Source organism: Trachurus trachurus (genome assembly GCF_905171665.1).
Source record: "Trachurus trachurus genome assembly, chromosome: 13".
NCBI lineage: Eukaryota > Metazoa > Chordata > Actinopteri > Carangiformes > Carangidae > Trachurus > Trachurus trachurus.
Genome location: NC_139892.1, coordinates 33,293,510 through 33,315,546, shown reverse-complemented (window position 1 = coordinate 33,315,546; position 22,037 = coordinate 33,293,510). Strand labels below are relative to the sequence as shown.

The 22,037-nt window shown below is 46.5% G+C and overlaps 1 protein-coding gene across 3 annotated transcripts in view; it reads right to left on the bottom strand.

Moving 5' to 3' along the window:
• The window catches only part of arhgap35a (Rho GTPase activating protein 35a), a 68,053-nt gene that overhangs the window by 10,084 nt on the left and 35,932 nt on the right, over nt 1-22,037 (bottom strand). The window contains exons 2-4 of one of the 3 annotated variants that reach the window (XM_083985275.1): nt 19,652-19,863; nt 12,508-16,354; nt 6,052-6,193 (exon numbers count right to left, since the gene is read on the bottom strand). In XM_083985275.1, the coding sequence (XP_083841401.1) occupies nt 6,052-6,193; nt 12,508-16,242 (3,877 nt within the window). In that variant the 5' untranslated portion in view covers nt 16,243-16,354; nt 19,652-19,863. Of the gene's footprint in view, nt 1-6,051; nt 6,194-12,507; nt 16,355-19,651; nt 19,864-21,682; nt 21,812-22,037 lie in introns of those variants that run through there. The other 2 variants (XM_083985276.1, XM_083985274.1) reach the window with 2 other exon arrangements.

The following is a 22,037-nucleotide window of genomic DNA, read 5'->3' as shown; positions in this document are numbered from 1 at the left end:
GCTGCATTTTATTTGACCTCGATTTATATTCGAGAAAGTGAAAGTATAGATACAGTTGTTTAAGATTGTGTGTGTTGTTTTTAATCATAATTTTAAAAAGAATAATAATTAGTTAACAAAATATTTTTATCAGTCATTTTTTTTGCAATTACTAAACATTTCAGGCGACCCCATTTGAATTCCAGCCGACCCCAAGGTTGAAAATCACTGGTCCACTGTTTGTATCACTCACATTCCTAGTCTTAGTTAATACTAAACAAACTGAATGAATTCCACTGTGGAGATCAGTGCACCTCTGATAGTGATTTGCAATAAACTTTAAGTAAATATCCTCCAGTCTTGTATCTCAGCAGTGCGTCCATGTACTCGGGCATTAAAAACACAAGCGAACGGGTGAAAACAGGACAATGACAGAAAGGGAAGGCCCGTGGGTAAGTGGTGTGAGAGAAAGCGCACTTCATTTTGGTTCATTAGTACTTTTTTCCCCCCACAAAAAAGATTAGAATTCACCTCCCACCCTCGATTCCGTCCTCGTTCACACTTTGCAAGCCGTTTCAGCGAGACAAAGAGCAATCCGGAGGGAGTGGGGGAGAGATAGGGAGTGGCAGAAAAAGAGGGAGAGATAGAGAGAGAGGCAGGGAGGAAATGAGAGAGCTCTCAGTCAAGGCATACTGCATCGATCTCCTCCTTCTACCAATCAATTATCCACAAAAGCTTTTCTAGCCAGACACTAGGAAAACAGGGATGGGAGGACAGATAGGGAGAGGGAGGGTAGTGTAGCATCAGTGGTGGGAGGGAGAGAGAGAGGGAGAGAGGAAGAGAGGGAGAGATAGTAGCAAACAGGAAAAGCACCCAAAGATGAGAAAAAAGATAGTGGGGGGAGTGTGAGGACAGACAGGAGTCAGGGTCAGACCGATGAAAGGGAGAATGAGAAAAAATAAAGGGATTAAGATAAGGGGGGGGGGGGGGGGGGGGGGGGGGGGGGGTATATAGAAGGATGGGAAATGCGCTTGAAACAACAAAACAGAGAAAAAGGGGGTTACAGGCGAATGAAAAGACAAGAAGCAGTGGGAGTGGAAGAAAAGTCTGTGGATAAGGAGGTTTTTTTTTTTTTTTTTAAATGATAGCTTGGAAAGGTGAGTTTTCCTAAACAGACGGCAGCTTCCTCTTCCTCCGGGGTCAAACAAAGCCCTAGCGCTTCCTGGGGTCAATGTAAATACGAGCACTTCCTGCAACAAACAAATGTTTTATCTGCATCCTCCTCTAAAGCCCTGATGAAAAATACAACTTGTACCGAGAACTCTTCATTCTCGACGAATATCGGTCCATACTGTAGTGTGTATTCGGACGGACAATGCAGCTTTTGGTAACTTTATCCTCACACACACACACACACGAGAATCCAGAAACACAAGCCATCTATGACGACTTCAGAACTTCCAACAGGCCTAAAGTGGCCAGAAAAACACTTGTGAACCTGCAATCACACAAAGCTCCGAGAGCGCGATAAACGCTCCTGCAGCTGCGTGCTCCTGTCTGACAAACACTCCAGCTGATCCCACATCAGCCCAGTGCCCCAGCGTTTCTCCGGGTTCAGCAGCCCAGAGGCTGATTTCATAGTTCACCATGGAGACAGGCAGTCGCTGGGTGCTGCCCTTTACGTCGCTATGGAGGCTCCTACGGCCGGCAGATATGCCCGCACACGCTCACACACATTCATCACCTCGGCACCCAAGAGCTGAGCGCACTGCAGCTACCACGCTGAGAGAGAGCCAGAGCTGAGGAGAGATAACAGCAGTCACTGTGGATTGATTTTATATAGCTGCTTTTCCACAAGCTCTGAATGCATGAAAATAACACAAAATACCACATCCACTCCCATTATTCTCAAGGACAAAGGGAGCCAGCTAGAAAGAATGAATAAGAGGAGTAAAAAAAATGAAAGACTTAAAAACATAAAAGCAGAAAACAGATTTGTTCTTCAGTACATTAGTGTGTGTACTGTGAAAATGTGGATCATGTGTGCCCTTCAGGTACATTCAGACTTTCTGTGTCACTTGGGACACATTCCTTTGTGATCACAGCGGCCAAGTCAAAGTCAGGTTTTGTCAGATCCATTAATATAAGATCAGAGGAGGATCATCAACAACATTTAGACGGATGAGAATAAATGCAGAGGGGTGGGTGCTGGGTTTGGGTTTAAGTTAGCTGGAAGTATTTTTGTCTGACTTAAAGGGAAGGATGTCGGTCAAAGTTGCAGGTCCAAGGTCAGCCTTGCAACGTCACTCATTATCAGCTCACACTATAGTGACAAACACCGTGTCAGCGCAGTGCGGTAATTTCCCATGTGAGTCATTATAAGCACAGATTGTAGACGCAGATACGGGACAAGCTAAAGTCTGACTTAACAGGAACTACAATCAAAACTCAATAACACATTGTAACTGGTTTCCCCTGGCGGCCGCAGCGTTTTCTCCGCCTGGGTCTGCCATCCTGCACCACATGTGTTCGTCTGTAAACAGAATAGTTATGCGCGCATTCTTCTGGTGGATGTGTGCGTCGGGGCACGCGCGTTTCACACGCAAAGCGAGGCGCGTGGAATAGAGCTGAGCTCAAACGTTCATCCAATTTCCTACCTTGTGATATTGATCGGACAGAGGGAGCTATGGGGTAGAACATTACCTGGCAACCCCCTGGCTAAAACACACACGGACACACACACACACACACGGCATGCTGACAAGACGAAAGATTGAGAAAGCAACAAAGGTGGGGGAAGGAGGGAAGAGGAAAAAAATGAAATTAATTGAGAGAAGTGACAATAGGACAGGGGGGAAATAGAAATATGGGTTAGGAGGAGGATGATGAAAGAAATCACATCTGACAAGTGAAGGTACTGAGAGGAACAGAGGGCAAAGTGGATGAGGAGAAACAAGGACACACAAGGGAAGGAGGGGAGAGGAAACGGAGGATTGGGGGGAAATACTGAAGGAGTGATTGAGGCTAAAAAGTGGAAAAACACCTCTGAAGGAGCTGTGCATTAATCTTCATGCACACACACGTGTGCATGCATAAACACACATATTCAACCAGTTCTTCTCCTTCATCCAGAAGTAACTGCCTTGACTGCTCCAGTTAACATCTGAACAGGCCTAGGTGAAATCTAACGTGATGCCTTGTTATCTAGAGCTTTGCCCCTACACTCCCACACAGGGGGAAGGCGCTGGCTGTTTTGTAAGGCTGCAGTAACCCGCAAAATACAGACTCTTTAATCAGGACAGAGATAACAGTGGAATGCAACGCCATGTCAGTAAGCAGCAGCGATGTTTTTACAAAAGTCACTCGTTCAGTTGCGACTCGCATCATGGGCGGCGATAAACAAGAGAATTTTATGCGAGTGAGAAAAAGTTGAGTTAACATTAGGATAATTAGATGTGTCTCCTGAACCACATTAGCTTTAAGACAAATATTCAAACACACGTATCAGGATAGTAACCAGAGCTGACATCATGTCCATGTATTTCTCCAGGGAACGTGGGGAAATTTACATTTTACAGTTTACCAAGCAATTAAAAATCCCCCACACTGTTAAACGTAGAATAAGCTTTTTTTTCCCGGCAATGTTTCATTGCTTGACCTTCATCAGACAAAAGTTGTATTTCTACTTTCAGAGAAGGTAATAAAATGTCAAACCTGAGCTCACTGTTTAATATGTTACATAGGGATAGAAGATTGAAAGTGAAGTGAAAAATTATAAGTGCAACCTTAGACTTTTCAACATTAAACAGGTAAATTACTGTAAAAAAAAAAAAAAGAAGAAGAAAAAAAAGAAAAGAAAAGAATTAATGCTAGAGGCACATAAGATACATACTTTATAAATGTTATTCTCAAAATGTTACATCTTAAATTCCTAGATTAACCTGTAGGGATTAATATATGCTGTGAAAACAACATAAATACTAAGTAAACATTTGATCAGAATTCACATGTGTAAAAAAAAAAAAGGCCAGACTTTGTGATATGCAAATGTTTTTGCATATCACAAAGTGATAGGCAAAACAGATGTTACTGCAGCAGAGCGCTGCTCCTATGCACCTGTTCCTGTAAACAGATGTGGTGTTCCTTCTCTTTTTAAAACCAGTCTTAATTAAAGCAGAAGTAAGTGATATATTTGTGTTAATATAAGTCTTAAATAGTTATATCTTCCGACAGCAATCACTTACATAGAGTGTTTGGACCGAAACACGGGTCTGTCAGTCACTCTGCTCTGCTCTGAGCCGAGGAGAAAACTTTTCTCGTATCCTACAGTTTTTATCCAATGAGGAGAGAGAACGGCATGCAGGGCTGTGTGTGCAGCCAAGGGATGCGCGTGAATGTGGTGACGTAGGGACGAGGACTGTTATGGTGCGTTCAAGGCAACCCGTAACTCGTGTTTTTCTGACCTGTGAAGTCATACCAGTTCGATCTGGTACGAGTTCACGGGTCGGAAGTTACGAGTGGCCGTTATAGTGACTTTCACAGGTAAAACAGGTCGGAAAAACACGAGTGGGTTGCCTGGAACGCTACAAAATCGTAAGTTGTGACATGAAGCTGTAATTTACGGTTTCAAAAGCCTGCCTGGAACGCAGCATTGACCGGATCGCTTACTTCTGCTTTAATATAATAAGACATTGAAAATTACTACAATACATAATCTAATAGTAGGTTTAGGTACATGTCTAGGACATGTCATTATTAATTACCGGTAGTTTGGTATTAGTTAGTTGTGTTGAGCTGATTTCCAGAGGATTTTCAGAGCACATGCACTAGTGGTAAAAAACAAAAAAAAGGAGAAAATGCAATCAGATCAAACTAAATTGATAAATTATAATCCAAACCAATAAGAAACATTGAGATATTTGGCAGTAGAGGGAGAGACTCATGACTTCGCTATTTCTACAGCCTTGTTAAGAATTTGAGCATATGTGCCAACATCTACACCTATGCATTGACCCCACACTAAGTTGCCCGTGGTCTAGTGCAACAGCTGGTGGCAGGGTGAGGGGCAAGCTGGCAATCCTGGGGCAGTTGGGCACCAGACACTGGCAAAGAGGTTTGGCAGCTGGGCAACAAGGTAGCAAGGTTATCAAGAGGCTATCCAACCACATCTGTGCTGCCAGTGAGAGGAGGAAGAGGAGGAGAGGAGAGGAGAGGAGAGGAGAGGAGAGGAGAGGAGAGGAGAGGAGAGGAGAGGAGAGGAGAGGAGAGGAGAGGAGGCAGTGACAACAGACTGAAAACCTGTTGGCTAAACACACCCAACCACCAGCTAATGCATACTAAGGTTCAGGTTAAGCTACAGTATTCCAGCTAAACACATACAACCGCTCTAACATTACACTCCAATGCCTCAAATCCTCCTTGGCTTTTCTCATCATCCCATTCAGCCGAATGTGGCTCTGATGACTCACTCTACAGCACAAAATACTGGCTGCGACCACTGGAGACAGTCAGCCACTGTGATTAGCTTCTATTTGGGCTGATTTAGGAGCTTCCAGGGTAATGCAATCCACGCAATATGCATATGCAAATAAGGATTTTTGCTTTATTACAATTCATTTTGCTTTTATTGAGGTTATGGGATGAGATGTTACACCCCAAACCTGATTCATGTCCCTGGAGGTGCCCACGTGTAAAGCTGAGCCAATCACCACCGGTTATCACATCATGAACAAAGAGTGAGGGAGACACAGAGGCACAGATGCGTATGCCCATTCACATAGACACAATGTCTGCGGGTGATTCAAGGAGGATGACAGAATTACTGTCTTAACGACGGTATGTACAGTAGGTAACAATCCCACCAGGGAGGAGGATTAAGATAAGGAGAGGAGAAATGCAGCAAAATAAAAAGGAATAATTAAGGGAGGCAGATTCAGCGCACGCAGAGGCAGAACAGATCCTCTGAAATCACTTCATAACAGGTCATTCTTCAACGGCCGAAAACAACAGCCTGCTGGAAGTGTGTATGACGGCATAACATTAGGCTTCTGTAAAAGAGGAAGAGATTCCCACCTGTCGTCTCGATGAAACGGATGCACTTGTCGATGAAGACTGGGATCGGCCTCTCGGGGGTGACCACGGTGGCCAGCGGCATGCCGAAGTAGTTGCTTTCATTGGGTTTGGAGATGGAATGCCTCGGTTTCGATCGTGGTTTCTGGGGATAGAAAGAATAAGAAAGTCAGGCGGGATTGGTGGGAGCACTGCGAGAAACACATCAGCATTATCGGAGCCTGATGGACATGGACACTTGCTGACACATTTCCAAAATGACACTGGGCCTGGAGGCATTGTTACTGGAATGGCTTGATTTAGATGAGGAAAGACCATGACCCTTATTCTAAGGTGACTTGTTTTTGTGTCGAGAATCTACTTGAGCAAAAAAAAAGAAAGAAAAAGGCCAACACGCACATGCACACACGCCCATCCCGCACATTCTTTCAAACCTTAAACTGACAAGTAATCATACATTCCTGTTTTCGAGCCCTGTTGCTTGAGATATATATCAGTTCCTTCGTCACTCCGGTCTCTTCCGCCCTCGCCCTTCGGCATTCGGCGTTTCTCTTTCGCTCTCTCTCTCTCCACTGCACTGCAGCTCTCATCATCATCAACCTCTCTTATTCATTGTTTAATTACCATCTAATTCCTGTTACTCTCCTGTTAAGACACCTACAACACACTCCTGCAACATTGTCTGCTCTGCTTCCATATGGCTGAGGCATCAGCAGTAATTGTGCTGCACTTTAATGGTGTTCAGTGGGAATGCTGCGAAGGCCCCCCGAGGCCTGGATCTCTGGTAAGTCTGTCAGCCCCCCCCCCTGAGGCTCTGCCCTGGCAGGTTGGGTGGTGAGGGAAGGATGCATGGTTGGCTGGGCACATAGACTGTGGGTGCAGTGCGGGGCTGACAGACAGACACACACACACACAGGAAAAGGAGCAGGAGTGCTCATTAGAGAGAGGGGGAGCCCGGCGTGCCCTGTGCTCCAGATACTGGCCTCACTGCACTCCACCAAACATGTTCCATAACACATATACACACACACACACACTCATTTACAGCGGTACTCAAGGATACAAGCAGGGAAACACTAATTAAGACTGAGCAGATCTACAAGGGCTCACCTGGGCCTTTTCTGCTTCTGCTCCGTCTGAAAGCTATTCTGTTATTTAACCTGTGGATTACATACAGAGTAGTGCTACACAGTGCTTTCTGGAGACACATAAAGGTCTTAATGTGGAGTAAGTCACACATTTCACCATGGGTGGAGGAGCTCTACTCAATTTTTATGAGGAGATTCAATCATTTTTGTTGCAATATTAATAATGTGATATTGTTATATTAAAGTGGCCTTTGGTTTTATGGTTTTGGTTTGCAGAAAAATGGTTTGTGTTGAAGCCCAAAGAGGGCATGTAGACACATCTTCAATATGTATCTTTGTTAACTAGAGGCAAAAGAAACAGTGTCACATTTGTCCTCCGAGCACTGATGTTTCTCAATTTAAAGGGATAGTTCACTCAAAATTTAAATTTCACTCATTATCTACTCACCCTCATGTCGACTAAGGGCTGGGAGAAGTTTCAGAGTCCTCCGTGCCTTCTCTGAGTTACAGGGGGGGTCCGCGCAGCACTTCATGTCCATATGATGGTAGCGAACGGGGTTCACTTTTCTTCGTCCAAACAGACACACCAAAAAAACATCCAAATACCTCCATAGTGCTCGTCTGTAATGTCCCTCTTGTATTGAAGCCCCGACATGAGAAATTGTTCCGAAAAAAATTAAATAAGTCTATATTTTAAGCTTGTTTGTAGCGGAAGCTCCCAGTGTCTCAGTTCACTGCTTTGCCTGTGTCTGTGCAAATCTCGCGCGAGATTCCGGCAGCGCAACACTGGGAGCTTCCGCAACAAACAACCTTAAAACATATACTTATTTTTTTTTTTTCTGAACAATTTCTCATGTTGGGGCTTCAATACAAGAGGGACATTACAGACGAGCACTATGGAGGTATTTGGATGTTTTTTTGGAGTGTCTTTTTGGACGAAGACAAGTGAGGCCCATTCGCAACCGTCATATGGACATGCAGTGCTGCACGGAGCCCCGCTGTAACTCAGAGAAGTGACGGAGGACTCTGAAACTTCTCCCAGCCCTTAGTCGACATAAGGGTGAGTAGATAATGAGTGAAATTTGAATTTTGGGTGAACTATCCCTTTAAATATTTCCGTGACAACTGTATGAGCTTTGTGATTTGAAGTAGTGAGCGAGACCACATTTTCTTTTGTGCTGTACAAATGACAAAAGTTTTAAAGAGCTTATCACATGAAACGTTTAATCCGTGTGTCAATTTATATTCAATAAACCCTAAAATAAATTCTAGTGTATCAATGATCAAAAAGATGTTGTTGACATGATGAAAATCGCTAACTTTGTCTCCTACTAAAGACAGGAAGATGAAGGATTTAGTTAGTATTCAGATTTTTCCGTCGCTACATGAACATCAGCATTTGATTCCAATCACGCCTATTTTATCTCAGACATATCTTTCATACAAGTGTGTCATGGAACATCCTTATCATTACTGTTAAAGTTTAATACTGTTAAGTAATGATGTCAGTATGACTACAAAATCCATTATTATGGAGCCTCTTGCATCTTGGGAGTTTTTCTATAATAAGCCGTAGATAAAAGGGCACTGTCACTACTTCACCTGTCAAACTGGCGCTCATGTAACATGAAAAAATGTCAAGAGATAACTCAGCGACGCCGGCTGTCTTACTGGAAGAGTCGACACTTCATTCAACAGCACTGACGATCACGCTGCGTTGAAATGCCTAGGCTAAATAATTGAAGGCTTTCCCAGCAAGTCGGTGACTGTGGTCCGGTTATCTTTCCATTATAGCCCCTGTGTGAGCAAATTCCTAACTGGAAACTCCTTCACTTATCCCTACCTCCCTCAGTGCCCTGCCCGATCCTTCTGTGACATCCCCTCTCCTACACACACGGACGTCCTTACACTTCAGACTGAAATTCTGAACCTACAGCACATATGAAGTGTGCGCTCGTGTGTTCACGTGCACATTTTTACCTACATGACTATTTAACTGAATGAAAATGGTTCTAATAATAAACGTGATGCTGCAAGACTGACTGGCAGCTTGGTTTTGTAGCTCCAAAGGAGCAGCTCATCATCTATTTGCGTCCTATCACACTGACTATGCTGTGTATCGGTGCCCTATCTCAGTTTAGCAGACTGTCTCTATACACACACACACACACACACCCCTCCTCCCCCCTCTTCCCTTTGCACTCCCTCTCTCTTCCACCCACTTTTCTGTCTTACTGTCTTTCTCCCCCTGCAGTTTTGCCTTCTGGCCACTCCTTTTAGTTGCTGACTGAGACAAGATATATTGCCAGCGCTGAGAAGACAAAACAGACCTCTACCACATAAGACAAACAAAACACATCCTTAATAATAACATACAGACTGAATGGGGAGCGTTTACATACACTGCACGCCGTAGGATGCTGAAACATGAAGACACAATCCATTCAGTCCCATCATTTCAACCATTTCTCTACAGCTCCAATTTATTTTCTCTCCGAGGTTGGGTATTCTCTTTCCTTTCCTTTTTTTTTGATGGTCTCCCTCCCTCTCATTTATTGCATGAGGATACTAGACTGGAACTAGGTGACTGAGGAATTTGAGGCATTCCTCTTGCTGGCTGAGGAGGTTTGAAAAAAACTGCAGGAGAGAGAGAGAGGAAACATTTCCGGCCTCTTGCTGAGGGAGGGAGGGCAGGACAGAGGCACAGTTGGTCATTGCCTGAGGTAAAAGGTTTGTTTTTTTTTTTTAAATGGGCTCAGTGTTTACTTTCAGTTATGTGTTCCTACCTGTCAAGACTCAGAGTGGTTGACAGTTCCCTAACAGGGAAAACAGAGAAAATGTTTACACTGCATAAACCCAAACCTTCACTCTGAAACCGACTGAAAATGTGACTTTGCGTTAACCCCGACAAGCCTGCTAATGCAAAAACGTCCGCTTCTATACCGACCGCTGGTCTCTGCTTCGATACATCTCCCTGAGATGATCAAATAACTCAATAACATGTCTTCCTGAGGGGATTTCAGGCCGCAGCAGCCCGAAAATGGGCTCTTATCTTTGAGACAGCTGCTTTGAAAACAGGTGATGGAACTCGATCACATTGTTACGACCACAATTAAGCCGTAATGGTCTGTAATGTGGATATCCAGATCCCAGAGCTGCTGTGGGGCACAAATCAGAGGCACTAATTAGAGTAATGATGACGACACTGATCTAAATTCTGCTGGCTTTTCTTTTCTTGGGGATTTGTTCCAAACTGTGTGGGTTTATAATGTGTCATGTGATACTTTATTGATCCCCTCCTTCGACTGGCTCCCCTCTGAGAGCGGGGTCAGAGCACGGGGTCAAGCAAAAGTCAGTGCTACTGGAGCTGGTGTACTTAATAACATCGGGCTTAGACTGGACTGTCCACTTCAGCGGTAGTCGGATTCACCGTTACACTTCCCTACTGCCTGCTGTTTGAGATAAGCCTACATAGTTTTTTCAGCTAAGTCAAGTAGCGCATAAAGGAAAAGAAAGTTGTTTTAGACGTAAGGAGCTATAGGAGATGACAGCCTTCACGCAGGTACTTGGACATCACAGCTGTGTGTGTGAAAACATTAATCATCCCACTCCTGTTCCACCCTACTGACAGCCATGGTAATTATCGCAGACACACGAGCACGGCATACACAGCTGTAACTTCTATTCAGCTGGCACTTGTGCCATGTGTTTGAATGAACAGCATGCCAGGCTGATAAGCCCGACAGTGCAAGGTCAAAAGTATCACCGCAGCACATGTGAGAGACGCACACACACAGAAGTGAACAGGAGCGGGGACGGGGTAGGCAGAGGCAAGGAAAGAAAAAAGAAAAAAGAAAAGCCTCGAGCAGAAGAAGTAGAGAGGGAAAAGACAGATATGAGGAGAATATAATGGGAAGAGAGAGAGAGTGTGTGACAGGAATATGAGAAGCAGAAAGTATGAATCAGCAAGAAGGTAAGACAAACACTGTGGATATGAGAGAATTAAAGGAAGGAAGCAAAGAAAGCCAAGCTGACATGGAAGAATCGGGAGGCACATAACTTCACTGCAATGGCCCTACCGGTGAACAGTAAACACCACTGTCAGCCCCACCTTCACTAGGCGATCCGGACGCGGATCATTAGATCACTACTGGCATGTGTACCACATCCTTTGGCAGCTACGGTGTCAAAAGATACAGTGCGTGTGCCACCCAGACAACACAATGTAGTACAAGTGAGGCTGAACGCAAAAGGTTTCACATTCCACAAGCAGGGTTTATAAATTACAAATACAGAGTGAAGCTTTTATTTCTGGACACATGATTCCTGTGCAGAGAGCCTCTCAGTTTTACTACGATCGTTTCCTGAACAGCAGGGGTGTTTATGTGCTAGGATGTGACATTAGGTTTAATTTCTCTTCATGTGCCGCTGTAATAAGAATTGCAAGATGGATGTTGATGCTTTCAAAATCTTAGTGAAATAAATGTCAAACAGTATTATGTCAGCGCTCCTATAATGGGAAACCTGATGCAACCAAGCAGACATACACATGTGCATGAGCAGATAAACTAGCACAGCGTATACTGTGGCTTTGTCCCTATTCATTAGGAGTTTTCTGTCTTCTGGTATAGAAGTTTAGTGACTGGAATTTGTCTCTTTTTGCTCTGATGATCTGGCTAGTTTAAAAGGCTCCCACAGAGCAGTCAATGAAAAAAAAAAAGGTAGACAAGCTTTTAGAGGGACCCCTACAGTATGTTTTCACTGGGCTAAGCTGCAGAAAGTAGAGCGATTACACTGAACTCATTAGGTATTCCTCAAACTTACTGATAAACAGAATTATCCAGCAAAGCAAACAGGTGTTGAATCTCAGCCAAGGACCAATTATACAGGGGATTTTTGAACACTCTGTCCACAAACAAATTCATGTGAACACACATTGCAGATAAAGTGGTGCAACATCCTGTGTCACGGAAAGTAGTTGTCAATTTGAGTTAGCCATACAACTTACACAAAGTGCGTGCTATTAAAAAACTAGTGACACTTTCAATGCCAAAATAACTTGGCCATGGTACTTTCCAGTTAGGAAGTTATTTTAAGCTTTAGTTAAGAAAACACATGAAATGTTTAAATTTGTCAGTGATGCACTTCTTGGGCAGCGGATGTGTTCCAAAACAAATACACAACATTTGGAGTAACACTTGTAAACGGCTGTGTTCAGGAATAATTAAATAGACTTAATTAATAAAAAATGTTCTTCATTGAAGATATGATTTTTTAGTTACTCAACTTGAAATTAGTTGAGACACATTTGCATATTTAATCCATGTATCATTCATATTTAATAGAAAGATACAGATGCAGACACACTTACCTTCGGATTTCTGCGCAGGCTCTTGAGGATATTCCTCCTTTTGGGGTCCTCACTCTCTTCCATGGAGTTGTCCTTTTGGGCTCCTCCCTCATCCTGGCTGGCCTTGGGTGGACCGCCCATCTCGTCATCGCTGCCTATAGAGAAGCTCGTCCTGAAACTGCTGAACTTGCCGAGGCGTTTGGATCTGTCTCTATAAAGCTTGGGCTTTACTCCGATGGCGGACAACTTCCTCCTGCGCTCCAGCGAGCTGCTGTCGGCCTCGCTGTCGGACCCATTCCCCCCAGCGCTCCCGTTGGAGTGGCCCTTGTTGGCGTTGCGGATGGTGATGATCTTTCCCTGTGTGCTGTCGTGAGGAACCGAGTAAATGTTCTCCTCCTCCGTGGGTCGGGGTTTGCTCACGGCGTCCATGGGCTCGGCGTAGTCTGAGGGGTCGTAGCCGCCGTCGCTGCCCGGAGCCCAGGTGACACCTTGGTGCAAGGAGCGGCGGTTGGTGCCACCTTGCTGGTCCATGTAGGGGCTGAGGTTGACTTTTCGGACAGGCTTGGGCTTTACTTGAGGGGGAACCTTGTTGTTAAGCTTGCTCTCGAAGGTGCTGAGCTCGGAAATGACGGAAAACGTATCGCTGGAATCCAGGTCTGGCAGCTTGAAGCTTCCAAGGTGAGAAGTCAGACTTCCGTCCTCCCTCAGGGTGGGGTAAGGGGGTGACGGGTCGATATCGTCCTCCGAGTCCATGAGAATGTTGACTGGGCTTGGGGAGCCGCAGCGAGGGCTGATGCTCTCATTGGTGCACGCCTCGGCCACGTGATCATACATGTGAGTGGCCTCGACAATGGTGCGCTTCTCGACCACCTCCTTGAGGAAGGGTTGGAAAAGGTCTATCTTATGAAGCCCCCCTACTACTCCCCCGTGTCCACATATCACTGTGTTAAACCTGGCCTCTATTTCATGGGCCAGTTCGTCTCCCTGACTGACCTGCTCCTTAGCCGACTCCGAGTCCGACAGCTCCATCTGGCTCTCCCCTACTGCTAGCAACTGGACTGGGATGATGTCCTGGACCTCGCACAGGAAAGCGCATAACGTCTCCATGGAGGCCTTGCGGCGAGCGGAGTAAACTGCGATGTAGCCGTGCACCAGCTTGGTCTTGCGGAGGGAGAACGAGGAGTGGAAAGAGAGTATGGACAGCTCGATGTTCTGCCTCTGACCTCCTATACTGAGATCGAGCAGAACGGAGGTGCCGCTGCTCAGGGTGGAGGCTGGGCGGCAGTGCTGGGGTAACACGAAGGGAGCAAGGAGCTGGTCTAGGTCGTAGGTGTCCCCGCACATCAGGCACATGACTATCCTCAGGTCTGCCTCCAGTGCTGGCTGGGACTGGGAGTCCCTGAAAGACGAGGACGGAGGGGGCAGGGGAGGGGAGCTGCTCCCTATGCCTCTCCGTGATTCTAAGAGTCCTTTCAGCATCTGGTTGATCTGCTTCTCGCTGACATTGCGAGTGTAGCCCATACCTGGAGAGGCAGGGTCTAGGTATGCGCACAGGAGCTTGCCAGCCACCTGCTGCCCCTGTTGGATCAGAGTCTGAGCCGTCTCCCCTCCAATATCTCCTATGGAGCCCACCCCCCGCTTGGTGACCAGAAGGAGGGACAGTGGGAGTTGGGCTAAGCTGTTTTCCCTTTCCCTTCTGCTTATAGTCGACTCCCTAAGCTTCTCTAAACTCTCGACAACGTACGAGAGGGATTCCTTTGAGTTGTACAGACACAGGCAGCCGTGGGGCGTGAAGGTCGGCGTGTGGAAGGAATTGACTGGCAGACGTACGTTGCCCTCGATGGGACGGAGGGTTAACTCGTACATCTTGCCGTCTAGCACGTACCGGTCGTCACTGGTGCACAGAGCCCTGATCTCATTTGCCATCTCTCTGGCTAACCCGTCTTTCCCCAGGATGACGAGGTTTATCCGCTCGGCCCTGCCCCCCTCCAGTCTCGAATCTGATGACGGGTAGCGAGTGGGGAATCTGGAGGCCAGTATCTGCTCTATCTTACTGTCCACGCAATGGGGGCTGTTGGGACAAGTGTCCTTTGTGGGGTGGTAGACAAAGTGGATATGTTTCAATACCAGAGCATCCCTTTCTGCCTGCAGCTTCTGCAGGGCTTTAAACCTTTGCTCCTCCCCCAACACCTCCTGAATGGCTCCCATTTTCTCTTTACTTGGCTTTGCATCCACTTCCAGCTCATAAAAGAGCTCAGAGTATTCAAGGAGCAGTTCCTGAAAGTCCTCTTTGGCTCTATCGATTATTTCCTTCTGGTGTTTGTTGTAGATGTCCAGATACTCGGCCTCATCCAGCCACTGGTAGAAGTCTTCATTCATGATGAAACTCCGCGCCTCCTCCCAGGGCTTCCCTGGCGTGATGAAGGGAGAGACACTCAGCTTCTCCTTAAACTCCCATCTCATCTCAGCCCGTTTGCGCTCATTCCTTAGCTGCTCCAGGTGGGTCTCGTAGATTGTTTCAGCTGCGGGGGTCTCCAGGAGGTCCTGGGGGATTCGATCGTCCTCCATATTATCGATGTGTGGCGTGGTCTCCCAAGGGGTGTCGTCCAGCACTATGAACCAGTGAGAGAATTCTCTCTTCGTCTCAAGGACTTTCTGAACTCCAGACCAGCTCAGGTGGTCTATCTCATCCAGCTCTGGTAGCAGCGAAGACAAGGCCTGTGGCAGAGTGGTTAGATAGGCCTTCCTGCGTCTCTCTATATGATCTTGTTTAAGTCTGTGCACATGCTGCTGGAAGAGCTTCTTGGCTTTAGCCGTCCCCTCAAGGAAAACATAGTCCTTGTACTCGGGGGCAGTCTGCATGCGGCGACTGACAGCGGGCCATGTCTCATTGTGGCTCTTCACGATGCGGTTGACCAGCCACTCGTAGCGGTCTTTGGCTGAGGCAATTTGTTGACTCTGCTGTTTCAGTGCCTCGAAGTAAGGGATAATTTTGGGCTTTCCCCTACTCTTGTCTATTAGCTGAACCAGTGTAAGAAAAGCTAGGTCAACATTGACATTAGAGCGTGCTGATGTTTCTACCACCTGTAGGTTCTTCTTGGCGAGGGCGAAGGTGTGCGAGTCCTTAATGTAGCGCTCGACTCCTTCATCACATTTGGTGAGAACCAGTACCACGGGTTTCTTCGTTTTGGCTAGTTGGTTGTACAGGTTGGTGACGAACTTCATCTGGTCCTCGAAGCTACGGTTCATGCCCCTGCTCACGTCTACGCAGAGCAAGAAGCCGTCCACCATGAGCTTGCCTTCGGGCATCTGCTTCTGCTCAAAGTCCTGCTCAAGGCCCAGCTGGTCCGTGCAAAAGTACATCAGCTTCTCGGCCGAAGCCAGCTTGGTGGAGGCCGCCCTTTTGATGTAAGGCTGGAGCGCCGTGCTGCGGTGCGGCTGGAACGTCTGGTCGTCGATGAACTCCGTCTGCTCCACCACGTTCATGCGGCATTCGGGGCCCTCCTCCATCGGCCGCCCGGCCTCTCCCCAGAAGAGGAAGTGGTCATTGTTCACCACGCGGCCTCCGAAGTCGCTGGTGCTGAGAACGGAGGTGTGGTCTAGGTAGAAGTCGTCCGCGCTGGGCCGGACGAAGCGGTTGCACAGGCAGGACTTGCCCACGCCACACTGGCCTTTCTCCTTCTCCGTGCCGGACAGCCCGACCACGACCAGGTTGTAGGTGGGTGCCCGGACATCTTGCTTTTTGGCCATCATCATCGCTGGCAGAGGCTCATCCTGCCATGCTGGCCGCTAGCTCTAGGGAGAGGAGGAGGCTGCCAAGGAAGGAGGGTTCCCATGCAAGGGGAGCTCACTGGGCTGGGGTCTGGTCCTGCATGATACAGAGAGAGAGAGAGAGAGAGAGAGAGAGAGAGAGAGAGAGAGAGAGAGAGAGAGAGAGAGAGAGAGAGAGAGAGAGAGAGAGAGAGAGAGAGAGAGAGAGAGAGGGAGAGAGAGAGAGAGGGAGAGAAGAAGAGAAAGAGAAGATACAATTAATCTAGAGAAATACAGAAAAAACATTCCATTCCAATGACAGGCTTTATTATTAGAGAGCTATTGTGTCTCTCATCTAAATTCCTACTGTGTGCCTATGGGCTGTTAATAATGTTTAATCTGTGATCCTATTTCTCCACTGGATGTTTCCTGAAAAGATTGAGGTCAGAGGCAAAGCTGCTGGAATGCTGCGCATTACTTAACCCAGCTGTAGCAGAGTAAAAGGCAATTTTCCCCCATTTAACTCATTTGATTTTTACACTTCCAGGACTGCACTGCTTACACTGGTCCTTTCCACATTTCATTCCCATGCTATTCCGAGACTCGGTATATGTTTTGGGCTTATTATCTGACATCTAACAGCACGGTCGGTCGTCTCGCTGCCAGGAGCAGCAGAATAAAGTTATGTGGGGTTTTTCACTATCGCAGAAAACAGACGCACGAGTTTGCAAACACATGCGCACACGCCGCACCACATACTTCTGAAAAACAGGCACACCAAGCGCCCTGCACCCCAAATGAAAGACACACACACACAGACACACAAGAAGATGAAAGCAGATAAGTGTTCCAGAGCTAAAGTTACTAATTGGCCAACTAGGGAAAGCCATCTGCATTTAAAAAGGCTGCACTGCCTGTTGGCTGACTCGTCTCCATCAAAAACATGTTTTTCCTATGTTCCTCACCCAATAGCACTTTGCAAACAGATCAGAGTTGGCTGATGTACCATCAGTGATGCCTAAAACATATTTACCTACAGTAAGATGCAACAATTTGGTGCTGATGTCAAGAAATGGCATGCATACGTATGAGCAAACATGGAGGCTCGATATAATTTATTCCATTAGCAGATCAGACCTAAAAATAAATGAACGAGAGAGAAGACAACAGGCTCGGGGGGTGCTCTTTATGGAATGGCCCTCGTTGACAGCACAATTTGTAAAGAACAAAAATCTTCCGATGATGTGAGACAACCGGCACAGAGCCGTACAGTACGAGACCACCCCCTCCATGTCATAACTGAGGCGTTAATGTAGTCAAACAGACATTAAAACCACAATTAATCATGAATAGCTCTTTTGACGGAGAGCACAAAAGCAGACAAAGCCCTTCGCTGCTGCTGAATTGAGTTTGTCAGACAACAGAGAACTGTGGATGCGCAGAGATGAACTTCAAAGTCGAACACAGCTACACCAGAGGGCTAGACAATGAAAAAGGAAGCAGGAGGAGGAGAGAGGAGCTCACTACGCTGGAACACGCTGTAGATAAAAATCAACCCCGCAAACTACCGTGTATCAGCCGCCCCGCGTATTGTGTATGCGAGTTATTATTTGAAAAAGCCTCGTGCAACTAATCGAAGTTCAAAGCTGACAGTCGTAGCAACGCTTTGACTGCTCTAAAGCAAAGTCAAATCAGGCTTTGAATTGCCACTACAGGGACAAGACCTCCCCAGCGTTTCGCTAGGTGTAAAAACCAACTGCCAGGAGAGAAAGGAATCAATATCAAAAAGAATGTCTCGTGTTTTGATATTTGTAGAGGAAACATGCATGAAAAATGAATCAAGGTGTAGAGGCACACAGACACAGACCCCAGCCCCTGCAATAAATAACAAGGTGTGCGCTGTGTGTTTTTGCCAAGCCTTAGAGTTTGTGGTCGATACATTCAAACTGGCGCATGACCCTACGGTTAATTCATGTCCATTCTCTTTGTGGGCTCTCTTGTAGGTTATTTTCTTCCCTGCATACATGTGCATTGGCCTGTCTGTAAATACTTTCAGAAGGGCAGTGTGTGTGTATGTGTGTGTGTGCAGCCTTGACCGGATGAGAAGAAGTGCAGGTGTGGAATCTATAGAGCTGGAGTCAGCAGGTTAAAAGCGCACCTGACCTAGTCATGTTCACATTACAGAGCAGACGGCCTCCGCTACAATCAGCCATAAAAAAACATGACCTGCTGCCCCTGGATACGGTCCACTGGCTAAACAGAACATGCATCCAGCCTGCTAATCAACTTTTTCCTTTTTTTAAAATACTGTACCTACATAATCCCCTCCTGTGCTACCAAGTGACCAGCTGCGCCGACATAAAAATGCTTCTGTTAATCACATAAAATATGAACTCCACTGATGATGACTGTAAATACATGTCGTCTATTTTAATCTTATGCCATTTTACAACTATGTGTGCCAGATGATGTCATTTACTGTATCGGAGCTGTATACATTCCCTTTTCCTTATGGAAATACTATACATTTTCCCCCTAAATAGATATCAGGTGGGTTGGTGAACTCTTGCTCTTGAAAAGGTTGCCGTGAACGGTATCTCTGCGCCTGCTGAACTGTTGTGACATGCTTGAAGTAGCTGCCTACCGAGCTGACAGAGGGTGTTACATTAACAGATAAGGATAAAAGTCGTGGTGTAGACCCACATTAGTGCATCTGACCTATATGAGCGTACATATAAAAAAAAATATATATACACACTAGGGTTTTATCCTCTGCAACATCCTGGTGATCACTGTGTGAGATGTGTGAAATAGGTCATTTGTGACCAGTTGTGAGAGTGTCTGGATTAAATAAAGTTAAGCACCAACCGAAAGTCCCTATGGAGCTGGAGGCGAGCCAGGCTCAGCAGCGCTCGCAGATGCATTGCTAACATCTGCTTCAATGACCCCACCTATGTGTGCGCTGTGTGTGTGTGTGTGAATCTACACACAAGTTCATACACATTTTGTACAGGTTAGATGTGTGTGAGTATGTGACAAAGAGCTGTGGGCACCTGTCCAATAACCTCAAAGCAAAAGGCAAACAAAAAGATATAGGCTATATTGCGGCTTTCTGTGTTTTCTTTTCCTGGTCTGTCCGAGTGACATGTCAGAGGGAGAGGAAAACAAACAGCTCAGAATTCAGTCTTTAGTGATATGAGGATGCAGTGGGTTAGAATCCAGCAGCGGATGGAAATAAAGCGCCTCATGAGACCGGCTGCTGCTGCTGCGGCCTGGGCCAAACTGACAGAAACATAGAATATACAAGCGCACGATTCAGCTTGTTGCAACAGCCCGTCTACTGGCAGTCTAAGTGCAGCGTTTCATACACAATAGATCTAGTCATTTAGGGAATACACTTCCTCTTTCCGCAGACCTATAAAGACGCCGCTGCCCGTGCTTTGGCGAGCCTCGGTGCAGCAGCAGCAGCAGCAGCAGCAACAGCAACAGCAGCTAGTCAGGCAGCCAGTCTCCCAGTTCACCCCGAGGCCTGGTGTCTGGTGCGCATGTCCAGCCACATACCATTGTCTCGAGGCCCGGGGCCGAGGCAGTGATAGGTTAGGGCCTGTGTTGCATCTGCATCTGCCTCTGACCCTGAAACATGAGGATAAGCAGAAAAGAAGAGGGACTGAGAGAGTAGGAGGAGGTGGGCGAGATGCAGGAAGGAGTGGAAGGCATTGAGGGAGGAGACGGGGTGGGGGGGGGGTGGGAAGCCGGTCCGCACTGGAGAGGATGGGGGTATATAGAAGAAGAATGGGTACGAGGGGAAGGGGAGAAGAGGTCAGTGGCCTGGGTCATGTGAGCCGCGCATTGGAATCCCCTCAGGCAAAGAAGGGCAGGGCGTGGCGAGGCCTGGATGAGCCGGCCTGATGGGAAGATAGGATGCATCTGTGGGGCGCTGGAGTGCAGGCCCAAGCTGACGCTGGGGCTGCGGGGCGTGAAGTTCATCATAACACGTGCTACAGAGGGCAGCGGGGGGAAGAGGCTGTGCTCACTGCCCATGAACAGAGACCACGTAGCTTTCACGGGGTGGCTGCATTCCTTTCATTGCGATGTTGAGAAGAGTTAGCGAGAGAGCGTTGCCCAATTGTCAGTCAGGCCTGTTTTAATACAAATCATGGCTGCTTTAATTAGCCTAACTACAGATGTAAGAAGGATCTGAAAAGTATGGAAGATCCAGGTCTACAAATGTAGATGTTAATAAATGCTACACAGTGTAAAAGTTAAAGGGATAGTTCAACATTTTGGCAAATTCACCTATTGCCATAATCCCTATAGTCATAGGGGTAGGTAGGGTCATTGCATTTAATTACCGGTGCAAGCCGTTTTAAACAATCCAACAACTCCAAAATGCTCTCGTGGACATGTTGTAACCTGCACATTCACCACGCTATGAAATAATAATGTAACATTATGTGACAGAGTCTCTGAACGCTGAGGAATAAGCACAGCCCTATTACTATGCATGATGAAATATGTTTGTATGTATTTGGAACCTGTACCAATGAGCTGTACTGGGAGCAAATCCAACCAGCCTGGCTGTGTGGTCATTAAAAGAATCAATAAAGTGTATAGCATTTGCATGTATTTGCTTCATGTGTCGTAATAATTATACGTGATTAGTGTGGTGAATGTGCAGGTCACAACTTGTCCACGAGAGCGTTTTGGAGTTGTTTGATTGTGTATTTGATGAGTTTGATGAGGGACAGGAGGCCTGTACCATTCACCTCTATTGTGTTCGCTGAGCAGCTCACGTCTCTGCCCCGCAGATCTCAGAACAACATGCACCGATAATTAAAGAGTTTTTCTAATATAATACAAATTAAAGGATTGAATATAGAAGTGGGTATTTGGGAGATGTTCTTTATAGCTTTCCTTTTACAGTGCCAAAAACATCACATATTTCTTACCGACCGCCACACGTCTCACGTTGAAAAACAACAAAACAAGGAAGCCCGCGAGCACGGTTCTTCAGCAAGGACTTAGAATGTACAGTATTATACGCTCAGGAAGGTTGGGAGTTGACAGAAACAAAGGTCATGAAATAGTCATGAAGCGGCGTAATGGTGATGATGATGACAGAAGGGCAGCGGGGGAAAAAAACTCTTTCTCTCCCTTATTCTCCGAGATACAAGATTGGCTGGCCCTCCCTTCGCTTCGGTACAGAAAAATAAATGGTTTTCCCTCTCGTTTTCACTCCCTCTGCCAGATGCAAGACTGCAGCCAGTTGTATACTTCCGCTCTCTTACACCCCCAGCTCCCCCCCCCCCCCCTCTCCCTCCCTCTCACCCACAACATAATCGTCATCATACAGATTTCCCATTCCCATCTGTCAAGTTTTTTTTTCCAATTTCAACGCTGTCTCCATCAGTCTCTCCCACACTCCTCTTTCCTCCCATCTTCTCACCCTCTCTGGAGACTTGTTGTCCATTAGTAAGACACTGGGGTTGTGGGCAGAGGACTGAGCTGTGGGCGGGTGGAGGCGGCCCCTGCACTGATACCACTTCCTGTCAAGCTCTCTCACTGGACACTGGGGTATGGGATGTATATACCTAAATAAAAAAGGGGGTGCTGGTGAACACAGCTCCAAAACAACATGATGCAAACGTATGATGTGTAAACAGATTCCTCAAATAAATGCATCTTCATAAACGCCAGCATCCGCCACATTTAACACACTTTACACGCTGTGCTCCGTGTGGCTCACTGTACTGAACGCATTCCCCCCAAAACAGAAGTCATCTGTCTCTTTCATAAAAGCG